The following is a 24156-nucleotide window of genomic DNA, read 5'->3' as shown; positions in this document are numbered from 1 at the left end:
TCAGTCGTTGCTCCCACACCCAGCACAATCCCATTGGCTGATTTCTGGTCAGAAACAGGCCAATGGAAGCTGCCTGTTTGAATAACAGGAAGCCTTTCCACACTGTTGTGGAAGCAGCCTTTCTGCAATACAATTATTAAGGGCCAGTTCCCTTTTTTTGCTGTAACAAGTTGTATGCATATGTGTGTGCACGTGCATATATTTGTGTGTTTCAGTATAGCCCACTAGCAGGGAATGCATAGTGGAAGCCAAATCTCCAGATATTTCTGTAGGGAGCAAACTCCAACCTCTGTCAGGACAATTTAGTGGAATCTGTGACTAGAGACCCATGGAATTTCCACCTCTCATTCAAAATTGTGCATTGAAGAGGCATTGGTTGACCTATCAGGGAGACAGCATGGTCCTGGAAACAGGGCAGCTGACAAAGTGGAGAGATCTGAGTTCTACTCTTGACTATGTTATTGGCTCACTGTGTGATGCTGTGCAAAGTTACTTAACTGCTTTGAGGCTTAGTTTCTCCATGTATAATATGGCAATAGCAATGCTCACTCACCTTAGCAAAGCAATTTGAGATCCATAGGCAAAAAGCATAACTAGTATTTGCATCTACAAAAAAAATTCTCCTTCCCTCTCTCTTCCATAGATGTATTATGACTCTTTCTTTATATGCTTCTTTCTCTTCAGAATTCAGTTAAAAGAAGAGGCAATTAATCAGCTTCTATTTGAACTAAAGCAACTAAAAGAAAAGAATGACAAATATCATGAAAGAGTAAGTAAACATGCATCTCTTTTCCATCTCATACTCTTTACCGTATTTACCTAGTAAAACTAAATAATTTATCATTGTAAACTAAACATGCTTATTGTAACTACAGTATTAGTAGCAATTAATATTTTGCAAAGCCTATTTTGCAAACATGGTTAGTGAATTATTTTATATGCTTAAGGAGATATAATTTTGTCACCTAGATTATATGTAACTTAAAGTGCTGGTCTGTTCTAAAAGCAAGTGTAAAAATGGGTTGCGTGGGAATAACAATTTGGACTGTAGTAAACAATTCTTTGGGTGCTGAACAAAAAGAAATGGAATCAATTAGCATTACTGGCTGGGCAGGGCTAAGAGGAATAAATAGCAGTATGATCTTATTTCTGTCACTTAAGTGAGCAGATAATGATTCAGAGATTTGTTGAATAAGAAGATGCCATTTAAATAATCACTTCTGATGTAGTGGGTGTTGCACTAGTGAAAATGAGGGAGGGACTAGTTTGGCCTGTGTAACCTCAAATATAGTGAAAAATGAGAAAAAGAGCCCAGCTCAACTTTGCAGGCTCAATTTGCAACATTGCCAGGTAGCAGTCTGTCTTCCAACAGTGGCCAGTGCCAAGTGGGCCAGAGGGAATGAACAGAACAGGCAATCATTCCCTGTCTCTCATTCTCAGCATCTGGCATACAGAGGCCATGGACACCATCTGCCCCCATCCTGGCTTACAGGCATTGATGTACCTATCCTCCATGAATTTAGGTAGTTTATTTTTTTGAACCCTTGACATTTGCAACATCCTCTGGCAAGAAGTTCCACAGGTTGACTGTGCATTGTGTGAAGAAATACTCACTTTTGTTTCTCTCTCGCTATACTTGAGAGAATTTGTCTGTATACTTGAGTGAGCAAGTCTGTCTGTTCGTCCATCTGTTCAGGAATCCTCCTAAAGGGTAAGAGCAAAGACCACCAAATTTTGTATCCAGGCTTCTCTTATCATAACTTAAAGCAAGGTAAGGGTTTAGTTGTGTGGAGGAGGGAACTGAAGTTCCCCTCACCCCCAGTTCATACGAAGATGCATAAAAAGAACTCTTCCTAACCTGTAAGAAACTTTTAACCCTCCTTTTATTATATATCTTACTGTTGTTCCTCTCATAGAATGACTGTCTGAAGGCAGAACAGCTGGGACACATCAGGGATCTACTAAGCGATTTGAAAATACAGGAGAAAGAACTAGAGCAAAAGGAGACTGTAACCAGGGATGATGTAGAGGCAGCAATGAGGGAGAAATGGCAGTATGTTAGAGACCAAGAAATGCTTCTGAAAGGTGAGTAGTAAGTTAGTTATGGGATGCTGTTTCCCGTTTTTCATAGTTAGAGTTGAGTTCAATTTTGTACTAAAAGTAGTACTACCTATCTACCTGGTCTGATGTCAGGCTAGTGTCTCCCTAGGTTTACCTCAGTCAAGTTGCATCTCCCAAACTTTCAGTCTGGTTTGGTTGCTACAGTGATTTGGATCTCCAGCAAAGTCAGTAAAGAAAAATTCCACTCCTTCTCGAGGATCCACATTGAAAAAACATACAAGTTGTCTTCCATCCTCAACTAAGCTGGGCACAGACCCCTCCATCCTGAGGGCTTGTTGTCTTGTCTGATTTCAGAACTTTTCAGTATGCCTTCTGGAATCAGGTTTCAGATTTTCCTAGTCTCTGCTCAGTCTGGGTATGTCTACACTACAGAGTTTTGTCGGAAAAACAGTTGTTTTTCTGACAAAACTTGCGGAACATCCACTCTGCAATTGCGTTCTTTCGAAAGTAAATCTAAAGAATGGAGGGCTTTTTCCTCTTTCTACGAGGAAGAATGCCTTTTCCGAAAGAGCTCTTTCGGAAAAAGGTGTGTGTGGACGGGGGGAGGGCTTTTTTTTTTTTTTCAAAAGAAGAGGCCTCCAGGAAATAGCACAGGTGACCTGGTGGCCACTCCATACAAAGTAATCACAACTCTATAGTTCCTGTCTCTTGGTCCCCTTTCAAGCGGTAGGCATCCTGGACAAGCCTTGTAGCAGGAAGCCGGCTGTGGAGCAGCAACTCACCACTCTGCTCTCCTTGCCACAGGCCTTGCCACCCATGGCAGAGCCACAAGCCCCCCGAGACTCCTCTGGCCATTGCAGGGAGCAGTCCCAGAGGTTCCAGAATCCACCCAAGGGGACCAAGAAGCAGGCACCCTCCTGGTCCAGACTGGAGATCCTGTCCCTCCTTCAGCTGTGGGGTGAGGAGGAGACCTTGCAGGATCTCCGGTCCAAGTGCTGAAACGTGGACACTTATGGCCAGATGGCTGAGTCTCTGGCCGAGTGCGGACACCCTTCCTGGACCTTGGAACAGGTCTGGAGTAAAGTGAAGGAGCTCCGCCAGGGATATCACCTGCCTCTACTTTGACGAATGGCACCGGCTCCTGGGGGGTGGGAAAATATCTTCTCCACCTGTCATTGTGGACTCCAGCCTGGAGACCCCCATCATCACCTGGCCAGAGGTCTCAGTGAAGGAGGAGAAGGAGGACCAGCGCCAACCAGAGGCGGAGGAAGAGGAGGAGACGGACATCGTGACCCTGTCCCTGGAGCCGGTGCCAGTGAGCCAGGATGTCTCCCAGGGATCTTCAGGTGAGTGGTCTCACTGTGTCTCACACACAAGGCGGGGGAGGCAGGCGCACAGGGGGCAGGAGGCGAGTGTCACTCGGGCTGGACATTGTGCTGCGGTCCGTGCCCGTGCAACCGTGTGCAGTCTTAGTATGCGGCATGTGGATGCAGCAGGCAGCCGCTGAACACGGGTGGGATCCTGCTGGCAGGCTCAGGGGAGGTCACACACATCCTGCCACAGCGGGGGAGCCACCAATGCAGGAAGCAGTCTAGCCTCAAGGGTGCAGGCACGACCCCAGACAGACTGAGGAGTGCCACACGCAGTACACGGGCATGCCTGCACATGTGAGACAGCAGTGCAAGCAGCACCTGTGTGTGAGGACCTCAGGGAGGGCCAGGCTGCTCCCAGCTTCTCTACTGCCCATGAGGGGATCCCACTGTGGCCGGACACTTCCCTTGCCTGCTTGTCCAGGCCGGGGGGCAGGAAGTGGGCAGCATGGTCCTCTGGGCACAACGGGACCCCTGTGTGGCATGGCCCACTGAGCAGGACACACATAGCCTTGCTCCCGGAACATGCCTCTCCTCTGCCCCAAGGACTGTTGGTTGCTGCTCACAGAGGAGGGCCTCAGGGACAGTGTCTGCATGGATGACTGACCACCTCTCCCTCTTTGTGTTCTCCATAGCCAGACCAGCTGGGACTGAGAGTTGAGCCACATTACCGCAGCCAGCCTCCAGAGTCTGGGGACCCAAAGACGCGCCAGGGTCCAAGAAGACCTCATGTGCCAGCACATCAGCATCCTGCGTGACATGGAGCAGACTCTGGTGCACAAGATCTGCGAGGACTTGGAGTGTGTGGAACCATGCATGGTGCCAGCGGTCCCCGGACCCACCCAACCCCAACTCCGATGAGGTCCCCGCACTCGAGGTGGCACATCAAGCCACCCCCCCATGACCCTCACAACTCTGAGCCCCCCGCTCCAGGTTATGAGCCTTCCCTCCCCCCCCCCACCTTTTCTTAAAGTTACATCAATACAGATTTTGTTTTTTTCAAAACCAAACAGGAGTGTTTATTGAGAGGTCAGGGAAAGGGCAAAGGGAGGGGGTGTAGTGGGGAAGAGATAGGGCTGCAAGGGCCCCTGCTGGGGAGACCCTGGGGAGAGTTACTGGGGTCCTTCAGAGAACCTCTCCCTCAGGGCCTCCTGGATGCACACTCCCACCTGATGGGCCCGTCGGATGACAGCTGTCCTCGGCTGCTTGAATGCTCACCCCTTGCCGCCAGTGTCAGTCCCCACCCCACCCCAGAAGGAATGCCTCCCCTTTCCTCTCCACAATGTTGTGGAGGACACAACATGCCGCGACCACCTCGGGGATGTTATGGTCCCCCACGTCCAGGTGGGTCAGCAGGCATTGGAAATGTGCCTTGAGGCGGCCAAAGGCACATTCGACCTGGATCTGGGCCTAGTTCAGGTGGGCATTGCAGTGGTCCCTGCTGGGGTCCAGATGGCCAGTATACGGCTTCATAAGCCATGGCATGAGGGTGTCGGGGAATTGTACCCGGATGGCCTCCGTTCGTTGTCTGACCGCAAAGAGACAGGCAACACCAGCAAGATCCAATCACAAGCTCTTTATTGAATAGTGTGCACTACAATAGAGAGCAGCCCATCTCCCAAGTGAACCAGCCCTGATTTCAGTAACAAGTAAGATTATATAGACAGTTCCGTCGCGTCATAAAACATTTGCCCAAGCATCTCAGCCCCCCCTTAATTAATTAGAAGCTTCTAGTGTTAATGCATATACTTCATGGCTTTAAGCAATTCGGGTCAACAGTTTTCTTATCAGCCCAGAAGGCAAGTACCAAACAACAAGGAGACAGGGAGTTAAAACAAACAGAGGGCAGAGACAGTTCGTTAATATCAGGGTGAGAACAAAAACAAGGAGTTACCTTATCAGTTCTCAAACTAGCTGTTCCCATCACAACCGGTATAGGAATGCAGCCTTTCACTTATTTTACTTCTGCAACTCAAGCAAGCATGTAGGGAGGTCCCCTTGCTTGAACCATATCTCTAGTTCTGCTCAGGGACTACCCAGAAACCTTTGTTAACCTCTTTCCTTGATCTGTCTTAACATAACTGCACTAGGCCCAATTCTCTGTCTTAACATAACTGCACTAGGGCCTAACAAGGGGGTGGGCACATCCCTCATGATGCACAGTGGCATCTGCACATCTCCAATGGCAAGGTCTCAGCAGGGGAAAAATGTGCCCGTCTCCAGCTTGTGGTACAGGCTGGAGTTTCTGAACTCTTGGGCATCGTGTGCCCTGCCCGACGATCTGACAGAAATGTCTGTGAAGTGTCCACAGTGGTTAGGACCTGCAGCACCACTGAAAAGTAGCCCTTCCGATTTATGTACTGGGCCGCTTGATGGTCCAATGCATGGATCGGGATGTGGGTCCCATCTATGGCTCCACTGCAGTTTGTGAACCCCAGGGCAGCAAATCTGCCCACAATTGAGTCCAGGTCTCCCAGACTGATGACCCTCCACAGCAGGATTGAGTTGATGGCCCTCACAATCTGCAGAAGCAGACAAACACACAAAACAGAGAACGAGAAAGGGAATGCCTGAGCCCTTGAGAGATGCCTGAACCCCTCCCATCCTTCCTCCACCTCAAACACCCCAGGAGCCACCCCCTATGAGGTCCCCCCCCCCAGCAGCAGGGCTGTGTAAGGGCAGAACGGCACAAGCCCCTGGGGACAGGGCTTTCCCCCACCTCCACTCCACCCCCTACAGCCCCCAGCCCTCCTTTCCCGAGGGTCCCCCTTATGCAACACTCTCCCCACCCCCCTGCTGGGACTGCAGCCCAACAGTGCCTTATGTCCATGAGGAGGGCCCTGATGGTGGACTTCTCCACACCAAACTGGTTGCCTACCAACTGGTAGCTGTCGGGGGTGGTGAGCTTCCAGAGGGTGATTGCAACCTGCTTCTCTCCAGAGGGCAGGGGCAAGCCAGGCACATAGTTCCAATAAGGTAGTCTTTCGCATGCGGAAGTTTTGGAGCCACTGCTGGTCGTCCCACCTCTCCATGACCAGCTGGTCCAGAATGGTGTCAAGCCTCCAAAAATGCCTCTCCACAGTGGGTTGCAGTTGCCAGAATGTAGCTCCTGTACCCAGGGAGAGGGTCCCCAGAATGAGCTCTGGATCCAGCTCTTGCGGGACTAGAAAGGCAACTGGCACAAAGTGCTGCAAAAACTGCAGCATGACCATGTGGGGCCATTGCATGCCCAGGGACAGCTCCGGCTCCATGGCACAAATAACAAGCATGGTTTATGGCAGGGATGCATAGGAAAGTGGGCTGTGCCCACGAAAGCTCATGATACCATCTATTCATGTTTTGTTAGTCTATAAAGTGTGACCAGACCATTTGTTGTTTTTTAAGTTTATCCTGTACAGACTAGCTCGGCTACACCCTGAAGCATCCAAATAAGGTTATTCTTTATTTAAATCATTGTTCTGGGGTAGGAGATGAGAGGTTCAGATGCAGGCTGCACTGGGGAGAGAGGACAACTCCAGCTCTCTCTCACTGTAACAGCTTCCGGCCAGGTGAGAAGTGCTGTCCAGGGCCACTGTAACTGCAGTGGGCACAGCCAGGGGAGGGATTCATGTCCCCCAGCTGGGGGACAGATAGACACAGACAAACAGAGAAATTATCTGAAAAATATAGTAGCTAGCTATCCCCTTTTCCACCCCTGCCCCTGCTGGCTAAATGGGGTTATAGATGTTTCAGTCCCATCTCTGCATCTTTGCTGCTGGTCCTAGTTCTTACCTTATAGGAGGAGTGTTTGAAAAAACGGACTCACAGATGGACAAACAGACCGGTGCAGTCACAGAAGACCCCCTTGGAAGAGCTGCTTCCCGGTGTGCTGACAAAGCCACTGACACTCACTTCCTTGCTCTCTAAGGCTATTCACTACCCTGTCCTGATGGGCCAGATCTCCTGGTCTCTCCCAGCCAAGGCCCAGAGCTGAGATGACCATCCCGAAGAGCAATACAGATCCTGAATTAATTCAGCTCTGAGGAGAATGCAATTTCAGGCAGGGGCGGCCCGTGAGCCTAGGTGAGCTAGGCAGCTGCCTAGGGCGCCACTGGCCCGGGCGCCCTGTGATGACATCACGGCCATTGACAGCCGTGCAGGCAGGGGCGCCGATTGCGCCGCCCCACCTAGGGTGCCAGCTGCTGCAGCCGGCCTCGGGCCGCTCCTGATTCAAGGCACAGCATCCAGGAAACCAGCCCCCAAATGGGATCAGAACCCCTTTAACAATGAAAGGAGAATGTACACACTGATTGCTCCCCCGGGTAAGAATAATTTACATGGGGCTTGATAGTAAATACAAGTAATTTTATTGCGTACAAACAGTAGGATTTAAGTGGTTGCAAGAGAAAACAGAGAGAATTACAAATTTAAAAATAAAAGAAAACAAATAGCTTGTTCTAACACACTAAAACATATTGCAGACACCCTAAAAATGTTCTTATTTCAACTAAAACTCCAAGCCAGGGAAGATCTTTTTTCCTGGGGTCTCTGGTTATTCTCTTGGGTGTGTCATGCCAGCCAAAGACCAAGAGCCTGAAAACTTTGCATCCTAAATAAACTTCCTTTTGGGCAGAAATTTTTGTTTCTATAGTCCACCCTTCCATGGAAAATTACCTGGTTAGACCCTACCAGTTAGGGTTGTCACATGGCTTCCTAAGACCAACCACTGCTTAGACTGAAAAGATAGAAGAGGCTGTTTACAGGTGATCACCCAGACATTGAGGTGGTTGAGCTTTGGAAACACCCTTGATGGCTTTTGTTTGCACATTTAAAACCATAAACCAGGGATGGGGAACCTCAGGCTGGCCCCTGCTTGCCTGGATCCATGCCCCGGAGGCTCAAAGCCCCCTCAAGTACTGGGGAGTCTGTGCTGTCATTCCAGTCTCTCTACTGCCCACCCTGGGGTTGGAGCACACAAAATCTACTAGGTGGGGTCCCCCAGGGGAATGTGGGGAGTGTCTTTCTCCTTCTTAGTTGGGGGGCCCACGTCAGCGAGAAGTGGGTTGGGTGTTTTTTTTTCCCTTTTCACTTCTGCAGCCCCCAACTTGATTTTTCTGTGGGTGAGTGGCCCCCAACTCAAAAAAGGTTTACCACCCCTGCCATAAACCATTCTGTACCCAATACCTCTAACTTTACATACAAAAGTGATATATACATCAAAATAAGATATACAGATCCAGCAGATTATGACATTAAAATTGGTAAGTTACAAGTGGTATTTTGTTGAAAGCATCTTCAAGTTATGCATCTTTGTATACATAAGACAATTTCATACGGCAAGGGGTAGGGGGTTCCTATCATGCATATTTCTAAAATATATAGTCAGAAGATGACGATAACAGTACAGGCATACATTATTAAGCAGAATTGAAAGCACTGTTCCATTTATTTGCCTTGGTGAAATACATATAAAGAGACTCGTTCACTACAATGTTGAACTCCTATGGTTTGGCAAATTCTCTGGTTCGGTACCAGTCAGGTGCCAAGGTGGTCGGACAAGAGAGGTTCAACCTGTAATAGCAAAAAGGACTCATGCTTCTAGTTTTGTTATTTTTTATAGAGCTGCGCTCCAAGGTAAAGGAAGTTGACCAAAAACTAGTGATAAAACAGGCTGAGAAGGATTACTGGTTAGAATACAAAAATGTGGGAAGTGGAGAACATGCCAAACAGATCAAGCTTCTAGAAGAGAATATCCGTGGACTCAAAGATGACCTTGAGCAAATGACAGGTCAGTTATGGCAAGGTCAATACAAGTACATATAGTGCACAAATAAGCTACAGTATTCATTTGCAGAAAATAATTTGTGCTTAGACTACGTCCATTTAAGCCAAAATATTTAAACTTGTATGTCTAATGTTGGGCTCTGTAATCTGTTTGTAGGCAACTAAAAAAAAGCAACTTACTGTTCTGAGGTGTTCCACAGAAGTCAAGGTGGTATTGCATGTTTGCAATAGGTTTTAAAAACAGGCTGCTTTTACATGCATCTTTAAAAACAGATTGTGGGGTCAAATTTAGCTACCTAAGTTTGCAAATGTTGGACTGTGCTACTTTGGTGAGTGCTTGCCATGTACCACACTTCACAGTTTCCATTTGAAAGCTATGTGAATATAGGAAACATTTTAGATCATTTTTGGGATTGGTGAAATTCAGACCTAGTATAACCAGGTGCAAATGAAGCTTCATCTCGTTATGCAATAAATTAATTGAACTTAATGGTTACAAAGTCCCAGTAGTCATCCCCAATGTGCATATTAGCAAATGCAAGACACAGTTGCAGTTCTGACGAAGCAACGGATCATATGCAAGAGCTTGGATATAGGGATGACAAGTGTTTTATAAAACCATTAGATAGATTCATCTGTATAGAGGACTTCAAAATAATATGCAAGTGTTATTATTTTTAAAAAGTCCCGATTTTTCCCTCTTGCAACACTTTTAGAATTCATTACCGCAGCCAAGCAGCTGCTAGTGACAGGCAGTGACACCATTGTTAGAATGGTCCCCATACAGTTGGTGCCAGCCATTGCCAAGCATCAAGTGCTGCAGATAAGAAATATTCACTTTTCCTGTTTTCCTCAGGGTAATTGTTCTGAAAACATACTTTATTTGTTTTTCCTATTGCATATCAGCCTGTCAGTGTGTATTTTAAGTAACTACCAAGGAAAGACTGGTATTTTGCACTCTGGAGTTTCCCTGTTTTAAATCTGTTCAAAACTGTATTGTGCCAAGATGTAAATCAGAAAAAAGAAGGAACATTTATATAAATTCATAGATTTTTAAGGCCAGAAGAGACCATTATGATCATCTAGTCTCTCTCTTATGCAATGATTCTTGCATCTAATGTAATAATGTGTTTGAACTAAAGCATGCTTTCAGAAAGATTTATTATTTATATTGTTATAGCATTTCAGAGCCCTAGTCATGGGCCAGAACTTCACTGTGCTTGGTGCCATACAAACACAGAATCATAGAATACTAGGACTGGAAGGGACCTCGAGAGGTCATTGAGTCCATTCCCCTGCCCACATGGCAGGACCAAATACTGTCTCTAGACCATCCCTGATTGACATTTATCTAACCTACTCTTAAATATCTCCAGAGATGGGGATTCCACAACCTCCCTGGGCAATTTATTCCAGTGTTTGACTACCCTGACAACTAGGAACTTTTTCCTAATGTCCAGCCTAAACCTCCCTTGATGCAGTTTAAGCCCATTGCTTCTTGTTCTAGCCTCAGAAGCCAAGATGAATAAGTTTTCTCCCTCCTCTTTATGACACCCTTTTAGATACCTGAAAACTGCTATCATGTCCCCCCTCAATCTTCTCTTTTCTAAACTAAACACACCCAATTCTTTCAGCCTTCCTTCATAGGTCGTGTTCTCTAACCTTTAATCATTCTTGTTGCTCTTCTCTGGACCCTCTCCAATTTATCCACATCTTTCTGGAAACGTGGTGCCCAGAACTGGACACAATACTCCAACTGAGGCCTAACCTCAGAGTAGAGCGGAAGAATGACATCTTGTGTCATGCTCACAACACACCTGTTAATGCATCCCAGAATCATGTTTTCTTTTTTTGCAACAGCATCACACTGCTGAATCATATTCAGCTTGTGATCCACTATAACCCCAAGATTCCTTTCTGCCGTACTCCTTCCTAGACAATCGCTTCCCATTCTGTATGTGCGAAACTGATTGTTCCTTCCTAAGTGGAGCACTTTGCATTTGTCTTTATTAAGCTTCATCCTGTTTACCTCAGACCATTTCTCCAATTTGTCCAGATCATTTTGAATTATGACCCTATCCTCTTGGTATCATCTGCAAACTTAATAAGCGTACTTTTTATGCCGATATCTAAATCGTTGATGAAGATATTGAACAGAGCCGGTCCCAGAACAGACCCCTGCGGAACCCCACTTGTTATACCTTTCCAGCAGGATTGTGAACCATTAATAACTACTCTCTGAGGGTATGTCTATACTACAGCACTAATTCAAACTAACTTATTTCGAATTAGTTAATTTGAACTAAGCTAATCCGAATTAGCGCATCTAGATTTAAAAAACTAGTTTGAATTAGCATTTTGCTAATTCGAACTAGCATGTCCTCACTGAGTGGACCCTGAACCGAGGTTAAGAATGGCCGGAAGCAGTGCCGGCAGGGCATCAGATTAGGACTTAGAGCGTGGAGCTGCTGTCTCAGGCTAGCCGAGGGCTGTGCTTAGAGGACCCAACCCCCACCCCGGACAGACAGTTCTCAGGGGTTCCCCGCTTGCAAAGCAGTCCTGGCTTGGAGTGCCCTGAGTGCCCACACTCGGCACATCACAGCACTCGGCCATCAGCCCGGCTGCACTTGCCGCAGGCTGCCATCTGGAGGGGGGGGTCAATCAAGGGGCTTCAGGAGAGTTTCCACCCCGAGGAGCCCGCAGAGCCAGCCCAGTCCTCCCCATCGGGGGCTCGTACCCCATTCCTCCCTCACCTCCTTCCACTTACCCCTTCCTAGCCCCCCTTCCTGATGTGCAAAATAAAGGACACGTGTTCAAAAATAGAAACTCTCTTTATTGAACAAAAGTCGGGGAGACTGGGAAATGAAGGTGGGAGAGGGGAAGAGAGAGGGTGGGAGAGGGGAGGGCAACTAAAATGATCAGGGGTTTGAAACAGGTCCCATATGAAGAGAAGCTAAAGAGACTGGGACTTTTCAGCTTAGAAAAGAGGAGACTGAGGGGGGATATGATAGAGGTCTATAAAAGCACGAGTGGTGTGGAGAGGGTGCATAAAGAAAAGTTCTTCATTAGTTCCCATAAAAGAAGGACTAAAGGACACCAAATGAAATGAATGGGTAGCAGGCTTCAAACTAACAACAGAAAGTTCTTCTTCACAAAGCAAATAGTCAACCTGTGGAACTCCTTGCTGCAGGAGGCTGTGAAGGCTACAACTAGAACAGAGTTTAAAGAGAAGTGAGATAAAGTCATGGAGGTTGGGACCATGGAGTGCTATTAGCCAGGGGGTAGGAATGGTGTCTTTGGCCTCTGTTTGTGGAAGGCTGGAGATGGATGGCACGAGACAAATGGCTTGGTCATTGTCTTCGGTCCATCCCCTCCAGGGTACCTAGTATTAGCTGCTGTCGGCAGACAGGCTACTGGGCTAGAATGACCTTTGGTCTGACCCAGTATGGCCATTCTAAGCTTAGGGCTCAGGGTCGGGGGTCTCAGTGGACCACCTTGATTTTCATGCAAACCTGCTCCTGGGTGGCCAGGCTGGCAGCTATCCTGCCCTAGACGGCCACTTTCCTGTGCCTAGTGCGGAGGTCGTGGATGAGGTCCACAATGTCTGCACTAGACCAGGCGGGCACCCGCCTCTTGCAGACCTGGGCAGGCTCCCGGGAGCCGCCAGCCTGGTCCCGGGAAGAGGCGGAGGGCTGGGTGGCAATGGGTGGCCGGCTCGAGCTGTGCTAGGTGCAGGGTCTGCTGGCTGGGTGCTGGCAGGCTTGCACCTGGCACGGGCACCGTAGCCAGCCCGTGCCCCTTTAAGGGCTCCGGGGCTGGGAGGGGGGCAGAAGAGTTTCCCTGGTGGTGCCCAGAGTGGCCACCAGGGAAAGCTGGGGAGGGCTAGCCTCCCACTAGTTCGAATTAAGTGGCTACACAGCCCTTAATTCGAACTACTTAATTCGAACTAGGCGTTAGTCCTCGTAGAATGAGGTTTACCTAGTTCGAATTAAGCGCTCCGCTAGTTCGAATTAAGTTCGAACTAGCGGTTTGCATGTGTAGCGCCTACCAAAGTTAATTCGAACTAACATCTGTTAGTTCGAATTATCTTTGTAGTGTAGACATACCCTGAGTACGGTTATCCAGCCAGTTATGCACCCACCTTATAGTAGCCTCATCGAAGTTGTATTTGCCTAGTTTATTGATAAGAATAATGATGCGAGACCATATCAAACGCCTTACTAAAGTCTAGGTATACCACATCCACCGCTTCTCCCTTATCCACAAGACTAGTTGTCCTATTAAAGAAAATTATCAGATTGGTTTGACATGATTTATTCTTTACAAATCCATTCTGGCTGTTCCCTATCACCTTGCCACCTTCCAAGTGTTTACAGATGATTTCCTTAATTACTTGCTCCACTATCTTCCCTGTCACAGAAGTTAAACTAACTGGTCTGTAGTTTCCTGGGTTGTTGTTATTTCCCTTTTTATAAATGGGCACTATATTTGCCCTTTTCCAGTCTTCTGGAATCTCTCCCGTCCCCCATGATTTTCCAAAGATGATAGCTAGAGGCTCAGATACCTCCTCTATCAGCTCCTTGAGAACATGAAGACAGTCCCTGCCTGAAGGAGCTTACAATCAAAAGAGGAGATAAAAGACAAAAGATGATGGTTCTTTGAATGATTGCATGTGTCTGTTCCACTGGAGTCAGTTCAAAAAGTTACAGTCCAATAGAAAATACAAGTGTAGATTCCATTTAAGTTCTTCCATGCATTTTCCAGTGTATGCCGAATAATTATTTGGAAGATCTCCATCTTATGACTTATACTTTACCTGTTCAAAGTTTAAGCAGCCTTGCAATGAAAGGATCAGGCCTAAAGCTTTCCTTTGTAGATCTTCTAGCATGATGGAAAGGCTCCTCACACATGTTTTCACAGCAGAGCCTTCCCCCGAGAAAGAATAGGCAATGCAGATCTTTGCTTTGAAGTTAGTCTTCTAGTTCCTGTGCATACAGAAGTGAACTAGTTATATACATGCACAGAATCGACAGGCAGTGTCAGTGATTTTGGTCACAAACAGGCCACAGACCAAGGTGTCTGATGGATGCTTTCCTGTTGCCATGGACAGACAAGCTTTTGTACAACCATTTACGATTTACCCCATGTCACTCTGACCCAGACTGTTACTGAATATCAAGCAGGACCACGCTCTATTGATGCTTATAGCACCAGTGTGGCCTTTTTAATATTGGTTTTCTACTCTGTTCAGCTGCCCAAAGTCACTTAAGGGACACTACTAATATTTAGACTTCTTAATGGTTTGTATGGTGCCTAGTACAGTGTGAGACTCCTACTAATTTGGGGTATGTCTACACTACAAAGTTAGTTCGAACTAACGGACGTTAGTTCGAACTAACTTTAATAGGTGCTACACTAGCGCTCCGCTAGTTCGAATTTGAATCGAACTAGCGGAGCGCTTAGTTCGAACTAGGTAAACCTCATTTTACGAGGACTAACGCCTAGTTCGAACTAGCTAGTTCGAACTAAGGGCTGTGTAGCCCTTTAGTTCGAACTAGTGGGAGGCTAGCCCTCCCCAGGTTTCCCTGGTGGCCACTCTGGCCAACACCAGGGAAACTCTATGCCCCCCTCCCGGCCCCGGACCCCTTAAAGGGGCACGGGCTGGCTACGGTGCCCGTGCCAGGTGCAAGCCTGCCAGCACCCAGCTAGCAGACCCTGCACCTGGCACGGCACAGAGCCACCCACCCGATGCCCCCCAGCCCACCCCCTCTTGCCGGGACCAGGCTGGCGGCTCCCGGGAGCTTGCCCTGGACCGCAAGAGGCGGTCACCTTCCTGGGTTAGTGCGGACATCGTGGACCTCGTCCACGATCTCCGCACTAGGCACAGGAAAGTGGCTGTCTAGGGCAGGAGAGCTGCCAGCCTGGCCACCCAGGACCAGGTGTGCATGAAAATCAAGGGGGTCCACTGAGACCCCCGACACTGAGCCCTGAGCTGACAATGGCCGTACTGGGTCAGACCAAAGGTCCATCTAGCCCAGTAGCCTGTCTGCCAACAGCGGCCAACCCTAGGGACCCTGGAGGGGATGGACCGAAGACAATGACCAAGCCATTTGTCTCGTGCCATCCCTCTCCAGCCTTCCACAAACTTTGGGCAGGGACACCACTCCTACCCTCTGGCTAATAGGACTCCATGGACCCAACCTCCATGACTTGATCTCACTTCCCTTTAAACTCTGTTCTAGTTGTAGCCTTCACAGCCTCCTGCAGCAAGGAGTTCCACAGGTTAACTATTTGCTTTGTCAAGAACAACAACTTTCTCTTACTAGTTTCAAGCCTGCTACCCATTCCTTTCCTTTGGTGTCCTCTAGTCCTTCTTTATGGGAACTCAGGAAGAACTTTTCTGAATGCACCCTCTCCACCCAACCTCTGCTTTTAGAGACCTCTATCCTGTCCCCCCTCCGTCTCCTCTTTTCTAAGCTGAACAGCCCCAGTCTCTGTAGCCTCTCTTCATCTGGGACCTGTTCCCAACCCCTGATCATGTTAGTTGCCCTCCCCTCTCCCAGCCTTTCTCTTCCCCTCTCCCACCTCCTTTTCCCAGTGTCCCCCAGTTTTTTTCAATAAAGACAGAGTCAATGTTGGAAGAAACGTTATCTTTATTTTGTACATCAATAAGAAGGGGGGCTAGGGAAGGGTAAGTGGAAGGAGGTGAGGGAGGAATGGGGTACGAGCCCCCGATGGGGAGGACTGGGCTGGCTCTGCGGGCTTCTGGGGGTGGAAGCTCTCCTGCAGCCCCCCAATTACTCCCTCTCCCCAGATGGCAGCCTGCGGCAAGTGCAGCCGGGCTGATGGCCGAGTGGTGTGATGTGCCCAGTGTGGGCACTCAGGGCACTCCAAGCCAGAACTTCTTTGGAAGCGGGGCACCCCTTAGAACTGTGTGTCCGGGGTGGGGGTCGGGACCCTTTAAGCGCAGCCCTCGGCTAGCCTGAGACAGCATCTCCATGCTCTAAGTCCTCCTTTTATGCCCTGCCGGCACTGCTTCCGGCCATCCTTAAGCCCTGTTCAGAGTCCACTCAATGTGGACTTACTAGTTCGAACTAGCAAAACGCTAGTTCGAACTAGTTTTTAGTTCTAGACGCGTTAGTTCGAACTAGCTTAGTTCGAATTAACTAATTCGAACTAAGTTAGTTCGAACTAGCGCTGTAGTGTAGACGTACCCTAAGGTATTTTGGCACTGCTATAATATTAGTCAGCTGTTAAGAAGAGGACTTACCTGGTTGGTGGAATGTCAGTGAAGTATAGGTCAATCTCTGGGTTGGCCAGCAGTACAACCTTTATCCCCTGCTAGCTCAGCACTGCTGGCAGAATTTACAGCACAACAGGGACACACACTTGTCCTTGAAGCTGCAACCACTAGTGGACATGATGGCTCTAGACCAAAGGAATCTGTCCCTGGTCTCTTTCCAGGGAGGGTATTGCAAGATCCCTGTAGCTGCTACTGGCCCCCGACCCTTCTTCAGCGCCCCTTCTCTCAGAATAATGGCTGCAGGGATGGTTACTCTTTAACTGTTCCTCCCACGCTCAGTGCTCCCTCCCTCAGGCAACATCCCTATGCCCTTACCTCTCCCTTTCTCTGGATATTGATTACCCTTTCCCACCCAGGCTGCAATATCCCCCCCACACTGGTCCCCTTTGCTCTCCCCTACTCATTCCCACCACAAGGAACCCTATGCTCTTCCCTTCCACTGTGGCTGACCCATTCCTTGCCTGCTCCACTCCCACAGTCCTTGCTCACTGCCCCACTGCTGTCCCTTATGAGGGTTGTCACTCTGTAGAGTCTCAGCTGCTGATTGGTGGAGGTTCTTTCCAATCCTAAGATTCTGTGATTAATAGAGCACATGTTAAATGGATTAAGAACTGGCCAACTGACAGATCTCCGAAGGTAACAGTCAATGAGGTAATAGTATCAAAATCTTAACTTTGGTACCCAAAAGGTAATAGAGCAAATAAACTAGCAATGAACTTGTAAGTATCTAGGAGATAATAACATAAGTGACAGTCAACATGGATTTGTCAAGAACAAATCATGTCAAACCAACCTAATATCTTTATAAATTTGGGTGTGACGGGGAGCAGTAGATGTGATATATTTTGACTTTCATAAGGCTTTTGATATCCTCTGTCATGACCTTCTTTTAAGCAAACTAGGGAAATATAGCCTAGACTAGTGGTTTACAACATTTTTTGTTTGTGTATCCCTAAGAAATTTTGCATAGATGTGCTGACCTGCTTGGAAATTTTAAGATGTACAGGCAGTCCCCGACTTACGCGGATCCAATTTACGTCGGATCCGCAGTTACGAACGGGGCTGCCCCAGAGTACACGGACTGCGGGACCTCGCGGTCCTGCCGCCCGTGTACTCTGGGGCTTTCTCTGCGTCTCCCTGGTCTGCAGACCAGGAAGACGCAGAGGGCAGCCGCGGAGGGGCTGCCCGGGCCCCCGCACCCACTCCCCCCCGCGGCTTTGCAAAGATACGGGGAAGCCGGCAGCGGAGTAGTCCAGGCGCACCTGGGCTGCCTCGCTGCCCGAGCCCCCCCGCAGCTTTGCAAAGCCGCGGGGAAGCCGGCAGCGGAGCAGTCCCCCCCGCAGCTTTGGGTTCAGAAAAGGGCAACTAAAATGATTAGGGGTTTGGAACGGGTCCCATATTAGGAGACGTTAAAGCGACTGAGACTTTTCAGTTTAGAAAAAAGGAGACTGAGGGGGGATATGATAGAGGTCTATAAAATCATGAGTGGGTGTGGAGAGGGCCGATAAAGAAAAGTTATTTATTAATTCCCTAAATAGAAGAACTAGAGGTCACCAAATGAAATTAATGGGTAGCAGGTTTAAAATGAATAAAAGAAAGTTCTTCTTCACACAGCGTGTAGTCAACCTGTGGAACTCCTTGCCAGAGGAGGCTGTGAAGGCTAGGACTATAATAGAGTTTAAAGAGAAGCTAGATAATTTCATGGAGGTTAGGTCCATAAAAGGCTATTAGCCAGGGGATAAAATGGTGTCATTGGCCTCTGTTTGTCAGAGGCTGGAGAGAGATGGCAGGAGACAAATCGCTTGATCATTGTCTTCAGTCCACCCTCTCTGGGGCACCTGGTGCTGGCCACTGTTGGAAGACAGGATAGTGGGCTAGAAGGACCTTTGGTCTGACCCAGTACGTCCATTCTTATGTTCTTATGTATGACCCCTTAGATATAGCCTGTAGCCTCCACCCCTCTAGGGATGTGCAGACTCCTGGCTGAAAACTACTGGTTTAGATGAGTCTACTGTAAGGTGAGTACGCAACAGGTTGGAAAACCATACTCAGAGGGCAGTTATCAGTGGTTTACAATTAAGCTGTAAAGTGGGCATCCTGCAGAGATGTGTTCTGGGGTGATCTTTGGATGTATAAATGAGTAGTGAGTAAGATTTGGGAGGTGATTTAACCTCTGGTTTTGGCATCAGTGAGACCAATACTGGAATACTGTATATGGTCAGTGTTCACATTTTAAAAGGATGTTGAAGAATTGGATAAAGTGTAGAAAAAGCAAAAAAATGCTGGAGAAGATGCCTTAGATTACAGTTTATAAGTATCTTCATGGAGAGAAAATTATAGAGCATTTTAAGTACTATTTAATTTAGCAAAGAAAAGCATAACAAGAAATAATTGCTGGACACACAAGCCAGACAAAAATCAAGTTGGAAACTGCACAAATTTTAATGGTGGGAATAAACTACCTGGGGAAGTGATGGATTCTTCATTTCTCAATGTCTTCAGATCAAGGCTTGATGGCTTTCTAGAAGAGATGATTTAGCCAAATATACATTATTAGGCTCAATATAAAGATAACTAGATACAATTTAATGGCCTGGGCAGTGGAGAAGATAGAGTAGAAAATCCTATGGTCCCCCTCTGGTCTTGAACAGAGAGAAAATTATAATTTTTATTTCTTCTTCGAGCAGTGTCCCGTGGGTGCTCCACTATACATGTCGAGCTTGTCCCGGCGCCGCAGATCGGAGAACTTTTGTAGCCGTAGTCTGCCGGACCGCGCATGCGCGAAGCGCGACTTGTGCTCTTTCGCGCCGTTTGTATTCGCGCAGTCCGGTTCCCGCCTGTTCCTCCTGACCGTCCTCGGCCACGGACGGAATATACGTTTCTCCTCAGCCCTGTCAGACTGAGAGAGAGGAAGAATTCGTTACATTTGGTTTATTTAATAGTTAGTTCTCCCCAGTTAATTAGTTAATTAGTCGTAGTCATTCTAGTTTAAAAAAAAAAATTTCCTCAAGTTATCTGTAAATAGTTTCTCCCCCTGACTCAGTCAGAGGAAGACAGGGGCCATCATGCCGGGTTCGCCTGGATTTAAGAAGTGTGGTTCATGCCGGGAAGCAATGCCTGCCTCCGACGGTCACGCTCTCTGCATCAGGTGTCTGGGTGAGGGACACATACCCCAGAAGTGTCCTCACTGCTCTAAACTCACCGCAAGAGCGAGGAAGGACCAGGACATGAGGCTTAAAATGCTCCTGTTCGACAGGGCATTACAGCCACAGGATGGAGCAACTCCCGGATCCCTCCCTGCTCCTTCTCCCAAGCCGTCCCCACAGAGAGCCAAGAAAAGACCTTCACCTTCTCGCTCTCTACCTCCGACGCGGGTTAGTGTGGGGGACAAACCGGGCACCTCGGGCATGCATGCCCCTTCTAAGGCGAAGCACGGCCGCAGCACTTCGGCTCCACAGCCCGCAACTATTCCTGCGCCTAAGTTGCCGTTGGCACCGAAGCCTTCCCCGGTGCCGTCTGTACATGCGGCACCGAAAACACTCGCCGCTCCGGCACCGGAAGTGACCTCGGCACGGGCTACTCTAACGGCACTGGCTCCCACCTCGACGCCGAGCGAGCCCACGGCATGGAGCGCACTGCCGTCACGGAGCGTGCCGCCGGCACCGAGTTGCCACTTGGCACCATGCCCTTCAGCGGCACCGAGCAACTCGCCGGCACCGAGTGACTCTTCGGTGCGGGAACTTACCCCGGCTCGGGAGTCTCCTCTCCCACAAGGCTCTCCGCTTCCCAGCGTGGCACCGCCGGCACCAACCCAATCTCATGCACAGCCCTCGCGACCCTCTGCAGGGCAAACTGCCACAACCAACCAGGTCCAGGAGAATCATTACACCATCTCCCACACCTGAAAACATCCAGTTTTCACCAGAACCGCCTTCTCCTTTATCAGGGCTCTCAGCCCAATCCATTAGACACATGCAGAGGGTCTACCGCTCTCCTCGTATTTCACCAAGACACCATTATCGCAGGTCACCTTCACCAGCTCCGAGATCCAGGGAACGGTCCTGATCCCCTAGGTCTCCATCAGTCTCCGGTCGCTATGGGTACTATACCTCCCACAGGACCCGCTACTATAGCAGATCACCTCATCGCTCACGATATTACCATAGGTCTCCGGAACACCACCGGTATTACAGGCATTATTCTCACTCCTCCACACGTCGTTCCTCAATATCGTGCTTTCCACACCGGTCACACACACCACCCAGCAGGGAGTGCCAGCCTTTACCATCAACCAGACCACCAACTCCATCGGGTATTCCGCCTCCCCAGCCGCCCGAGCCACAGGTCCCACAACAACATACTGTTCAAGACCAACCTCAGGATGAATCTCCCACAGATCAATCCTCTTCCTCGCCAGATGATGCAGTGTTCCAGGAAGATACATCACCATTGGACGATCTCTGGCAATTTCAGGATCTTTTCAGGAGAGTGGCGGCGTCACAGAACGTGCAAATTGCAGAAGTCCAACAGAAGTCCCATCACCTCCTCAGGAACCTTCACCCTTCACATCAGGCTAAGGTGGCTCTTCCATTCGATAACGCCATTCTTGAGATTGTTGATGACATATGGCAGTTACTGGCTTCTACACCGGCCACTAACAAAAAAGCAGACAAAAAATATTATGTCCCGGCTAAAGGAATGGAGTTTCTTTTCTCTCATCCCCAACCAAATTTTCTAGGTGCCGATGCAGCCCAGCAAAGAACGAGGGGCCCGCAACAAAGATCAAATATGCCGGACAGGGATATGAAACAGCTAGACCTCTTTGGTTGAAAGGTCTACTCGTCTGCTACCCTTACGCTCCGTATGGCAAATTATTCCTCACTATTAGCTAATCATAACTTCGATAATTATGCTAAATTAGTGCCCCTTCTGGAACATCTACCTGAGAGCAAGAGGGAGGTCCTCAAATCAGTAGTCCAAGAAGGCTATGCGGCTTCCAGAACAGCTCTCCACATAGCTTTGGACACGGCAGACACTGCAGACACATCCGTGGTCATGCGCAGGGCTTCTCTGCTGCACCAGGCAGCAGTCCCTAAAGACCTTCTCACCAAGGTCCAGGACTTACCCTTTGATAGACATAATCTCTTCTCTGACAAAACCGACCAGGTTCTTCATTCGGGTAAAGATTCAAGAACCACACTCAAGACCCTAGGCATGTATACGCCTCCCTTTCATCGGAAGAGGTACACTGCCTATCAGAGACAGAGACCGTTCACCTTCCAACCATCTCAATATAGACAGCAGGACCAGCAACGCAGCCGGCAGCGCCAGCAGAAAAGACCACTTCAGCCAAAAACATCTGGCCATCTAAATGCCAAGCAACAAGTTTGACATCCCAGTCCAGGGACTGTGCACCATTCCACTAAACACCCATCCCAACCCTCAACAGGCATTATTCCACCATCGCTTGAGACCCTTCGAATACCGATGGTCTCACATCACCACCGACAGATGGGTATTGCAGACAATCATGCTAGGGCATACCATTCCATTCACCGCTCTACCCCCACCGAACCCCCCCACCCCGTCCCTTTTCAGGGACCCATCTCACGAACCTCTCTTACAACAAGAGATCGATCGCCTCCTCACCATCGGAGCAATAGAAATAGTACCAAAAGAGTTCCGGGGACGGGGGTTCTATTCCCGATATTTCCTAACAGAGAAAAAATCAGGGGGATGGAGACCGATTCTCGACCTCAGAGGATTAAATCAGTAACTTCAGGATGGTTACCCTAGCCACTATCATTCCAGCCCTTCACAGCGGAGATTGGTTCACGTTCCTCGATTTACAGGACGCTTATTTCCATGTAACAATACACCCGGCTCACAGATGCTTTCTACGCTTTCAATTAGGCGCAGGCCATTTCCAATACAGGGTCCTGCTCTTTGGTCTCTCGTCGGCTCCCAGGGTTTTCTCCAAAACGCTGGCAGTAGTAACGGCGTACCTACGACGTCTCGACGTAATAATATTCCCCTACCTAGACGACTGCCTAATCAGGGCGCCTTCAGCGGCAGAGGCTTTACGTGTGACACACCTCACAAAAACAGTTTTCGAAACCTTGGGCCTGATCATCAACATCCCAGAGTCGGCCATGACGCCGCACCAATCGATACAATTCATAGGAGCACAACTCGACTCAACCACTGCTCGTGCTCTCTTACCAATAACCAGATTTCAAGCAATCCAAGATCTTATACAGGCCATCATCACCAGTCCCAAGCCCTCAGTCCTACAATGTCTCAGGCTTATGGGGCACATGGCAACCACGACATACGTCATCGAGCATGCAAGACTGCACTTCCGTTGTCTCCAGCACTGGATAGCTACTGTTTACACTCCAAATGTTCGAGACGTCCACAAACGAGTACCATTTCCTGCTCACGTCAGAAATTCTTTAGCATGGTGGACAGTTCCCAAAAATCTGATGTCGGGTGTTCCATTTCATCGCCAACAGCCGACAACACAGCTGACCACCGATGCATCGTTACTAGGCTGGGGTGCACATCTGGAACACAATCAGGTACAAGGGCTTTGGTCCCCTCGGAGTCGATGATGCATATCAATCTCCTAGAGCTCCGAGTGGTGCGCAATGCCTGTCGTCACTTTCTCCCAAAGATTCGTACTCAAACTGTCCGAATCCTTTCCGACAACATGACCACAGTATATTATATAAACAGGCAGGGCGGGGCCCGATCCCGGTCACTTTGCGCTGAGGCAATTGCCTTATGGGATTGGTGCATCCTCCACAAAATCTCCCTGATTGCAGAATACTTACCTGGTCAGCAGAATTCTATGGCCGATGCACTGAGCAGACGCTTCTCCCTGAAGCACGAATGGGAGCTCCAACCGGAAGTCCTCTCAACCATATTCCATTACTGGGGATTTCCAACAGTGGACCTATTTGCGACCCAAATGAACGCCAAATGCCCCCAATACTGTTCAAGGGCAGGAATGGGTCGGAACTCCAAGGGGGACGCATTCCTATACGATTGGAGCCATCAACTGCTGTATGCATGGCCAAGACAAACGTGGTTTCCTTACCTCCATCAAATGTCAGCGCGTCCTCCATTCCCTCTGCCCACGAGGCGCGACCTTCTTGTCCAGAACAATCAACGTCTGTTCCATCCCCAGATCGACCTACTGGCACTGACAGCGTGGTTCCTAGTTGGTTCTAACAAACAGAAATGATCTGTTCGCAGGAGGTCAAGCACATTCTCTTACATAGCAGAAAATTATCTACGAGATCCACTTACCTTCACAAATGGGCACGGTTTTCAGCATGGTGCTCGTCGGCATCCCTGGACCCCTACTCCGTGCCCATTCACCGTATCCTAGACTACCTCATGCAGCTCAAGAATTCTTCTCTCAGCTGCGCCTCTATTAAAGTGCACGTTACCGCAATCACTGCGTTACACCACGCTGTAGATGGTTATTCAGTTTTCTCCCACCCGATGATGTGGTGCTTCATGAAAGGCTTGACTAATCTCTTCCCACACCGAACACGGCCAGCGCAGCCATGGGATCTAGAGCTAGTTCTTAACACGTTAACTCAAAAACCCTTTGAGCCCTTAGCCACATGCGACTTGCGCACTCTCACA

The 24156-nt window shown here is 48.7% G+C and overlaps 1 protein-coding gene across 2 annotated transcripts in view; it reads left to right on the top strand.

Annotated features, from left to right (window-relative positions):
* Positions 1–24156, top strand: part of CCDC83 (coiled-coil domain containing 83) — a 60012-nt gene that overhangs the window by 17765 nt on the left and 18091 nt on the right. For both annotated transcript variants that reach the window (XM_075919414.1, XM_075919413.1), the window contains exons 3-5: positions 685–769; positions 1917–2085; positions 9031–9198. In XM_075919414.1, coding sequence (XP_075775529.1) covers positions 685–769; positions 1917–2085; positions 9031–9198 — 422 coding nt within the window. The remainder of the gene's footprint in view (positions 1–684; positions 770–1916; positions 2086–9030; positions 9199–24156) is intronic.

The sequence above is a fragment of the Pelodiscus sinensis genome, chromosome 1 (assembly GCF_049634645.1).
Source record: "Pelodiscus sinensis isolate JC-2024 chromosome 1, ASM4963464v1, whole genome shotgun sequence".
NCBI classification, from domain to species: domain Eukaryota; kingdom Metazoa; phylum Chordata; order Testudines; family Trionychidae; genus Pelodiscus; species Pelodiscus sinensis.
This window is presented reverse-complemented; position numbering and strand designations above follow the sequence as displayed.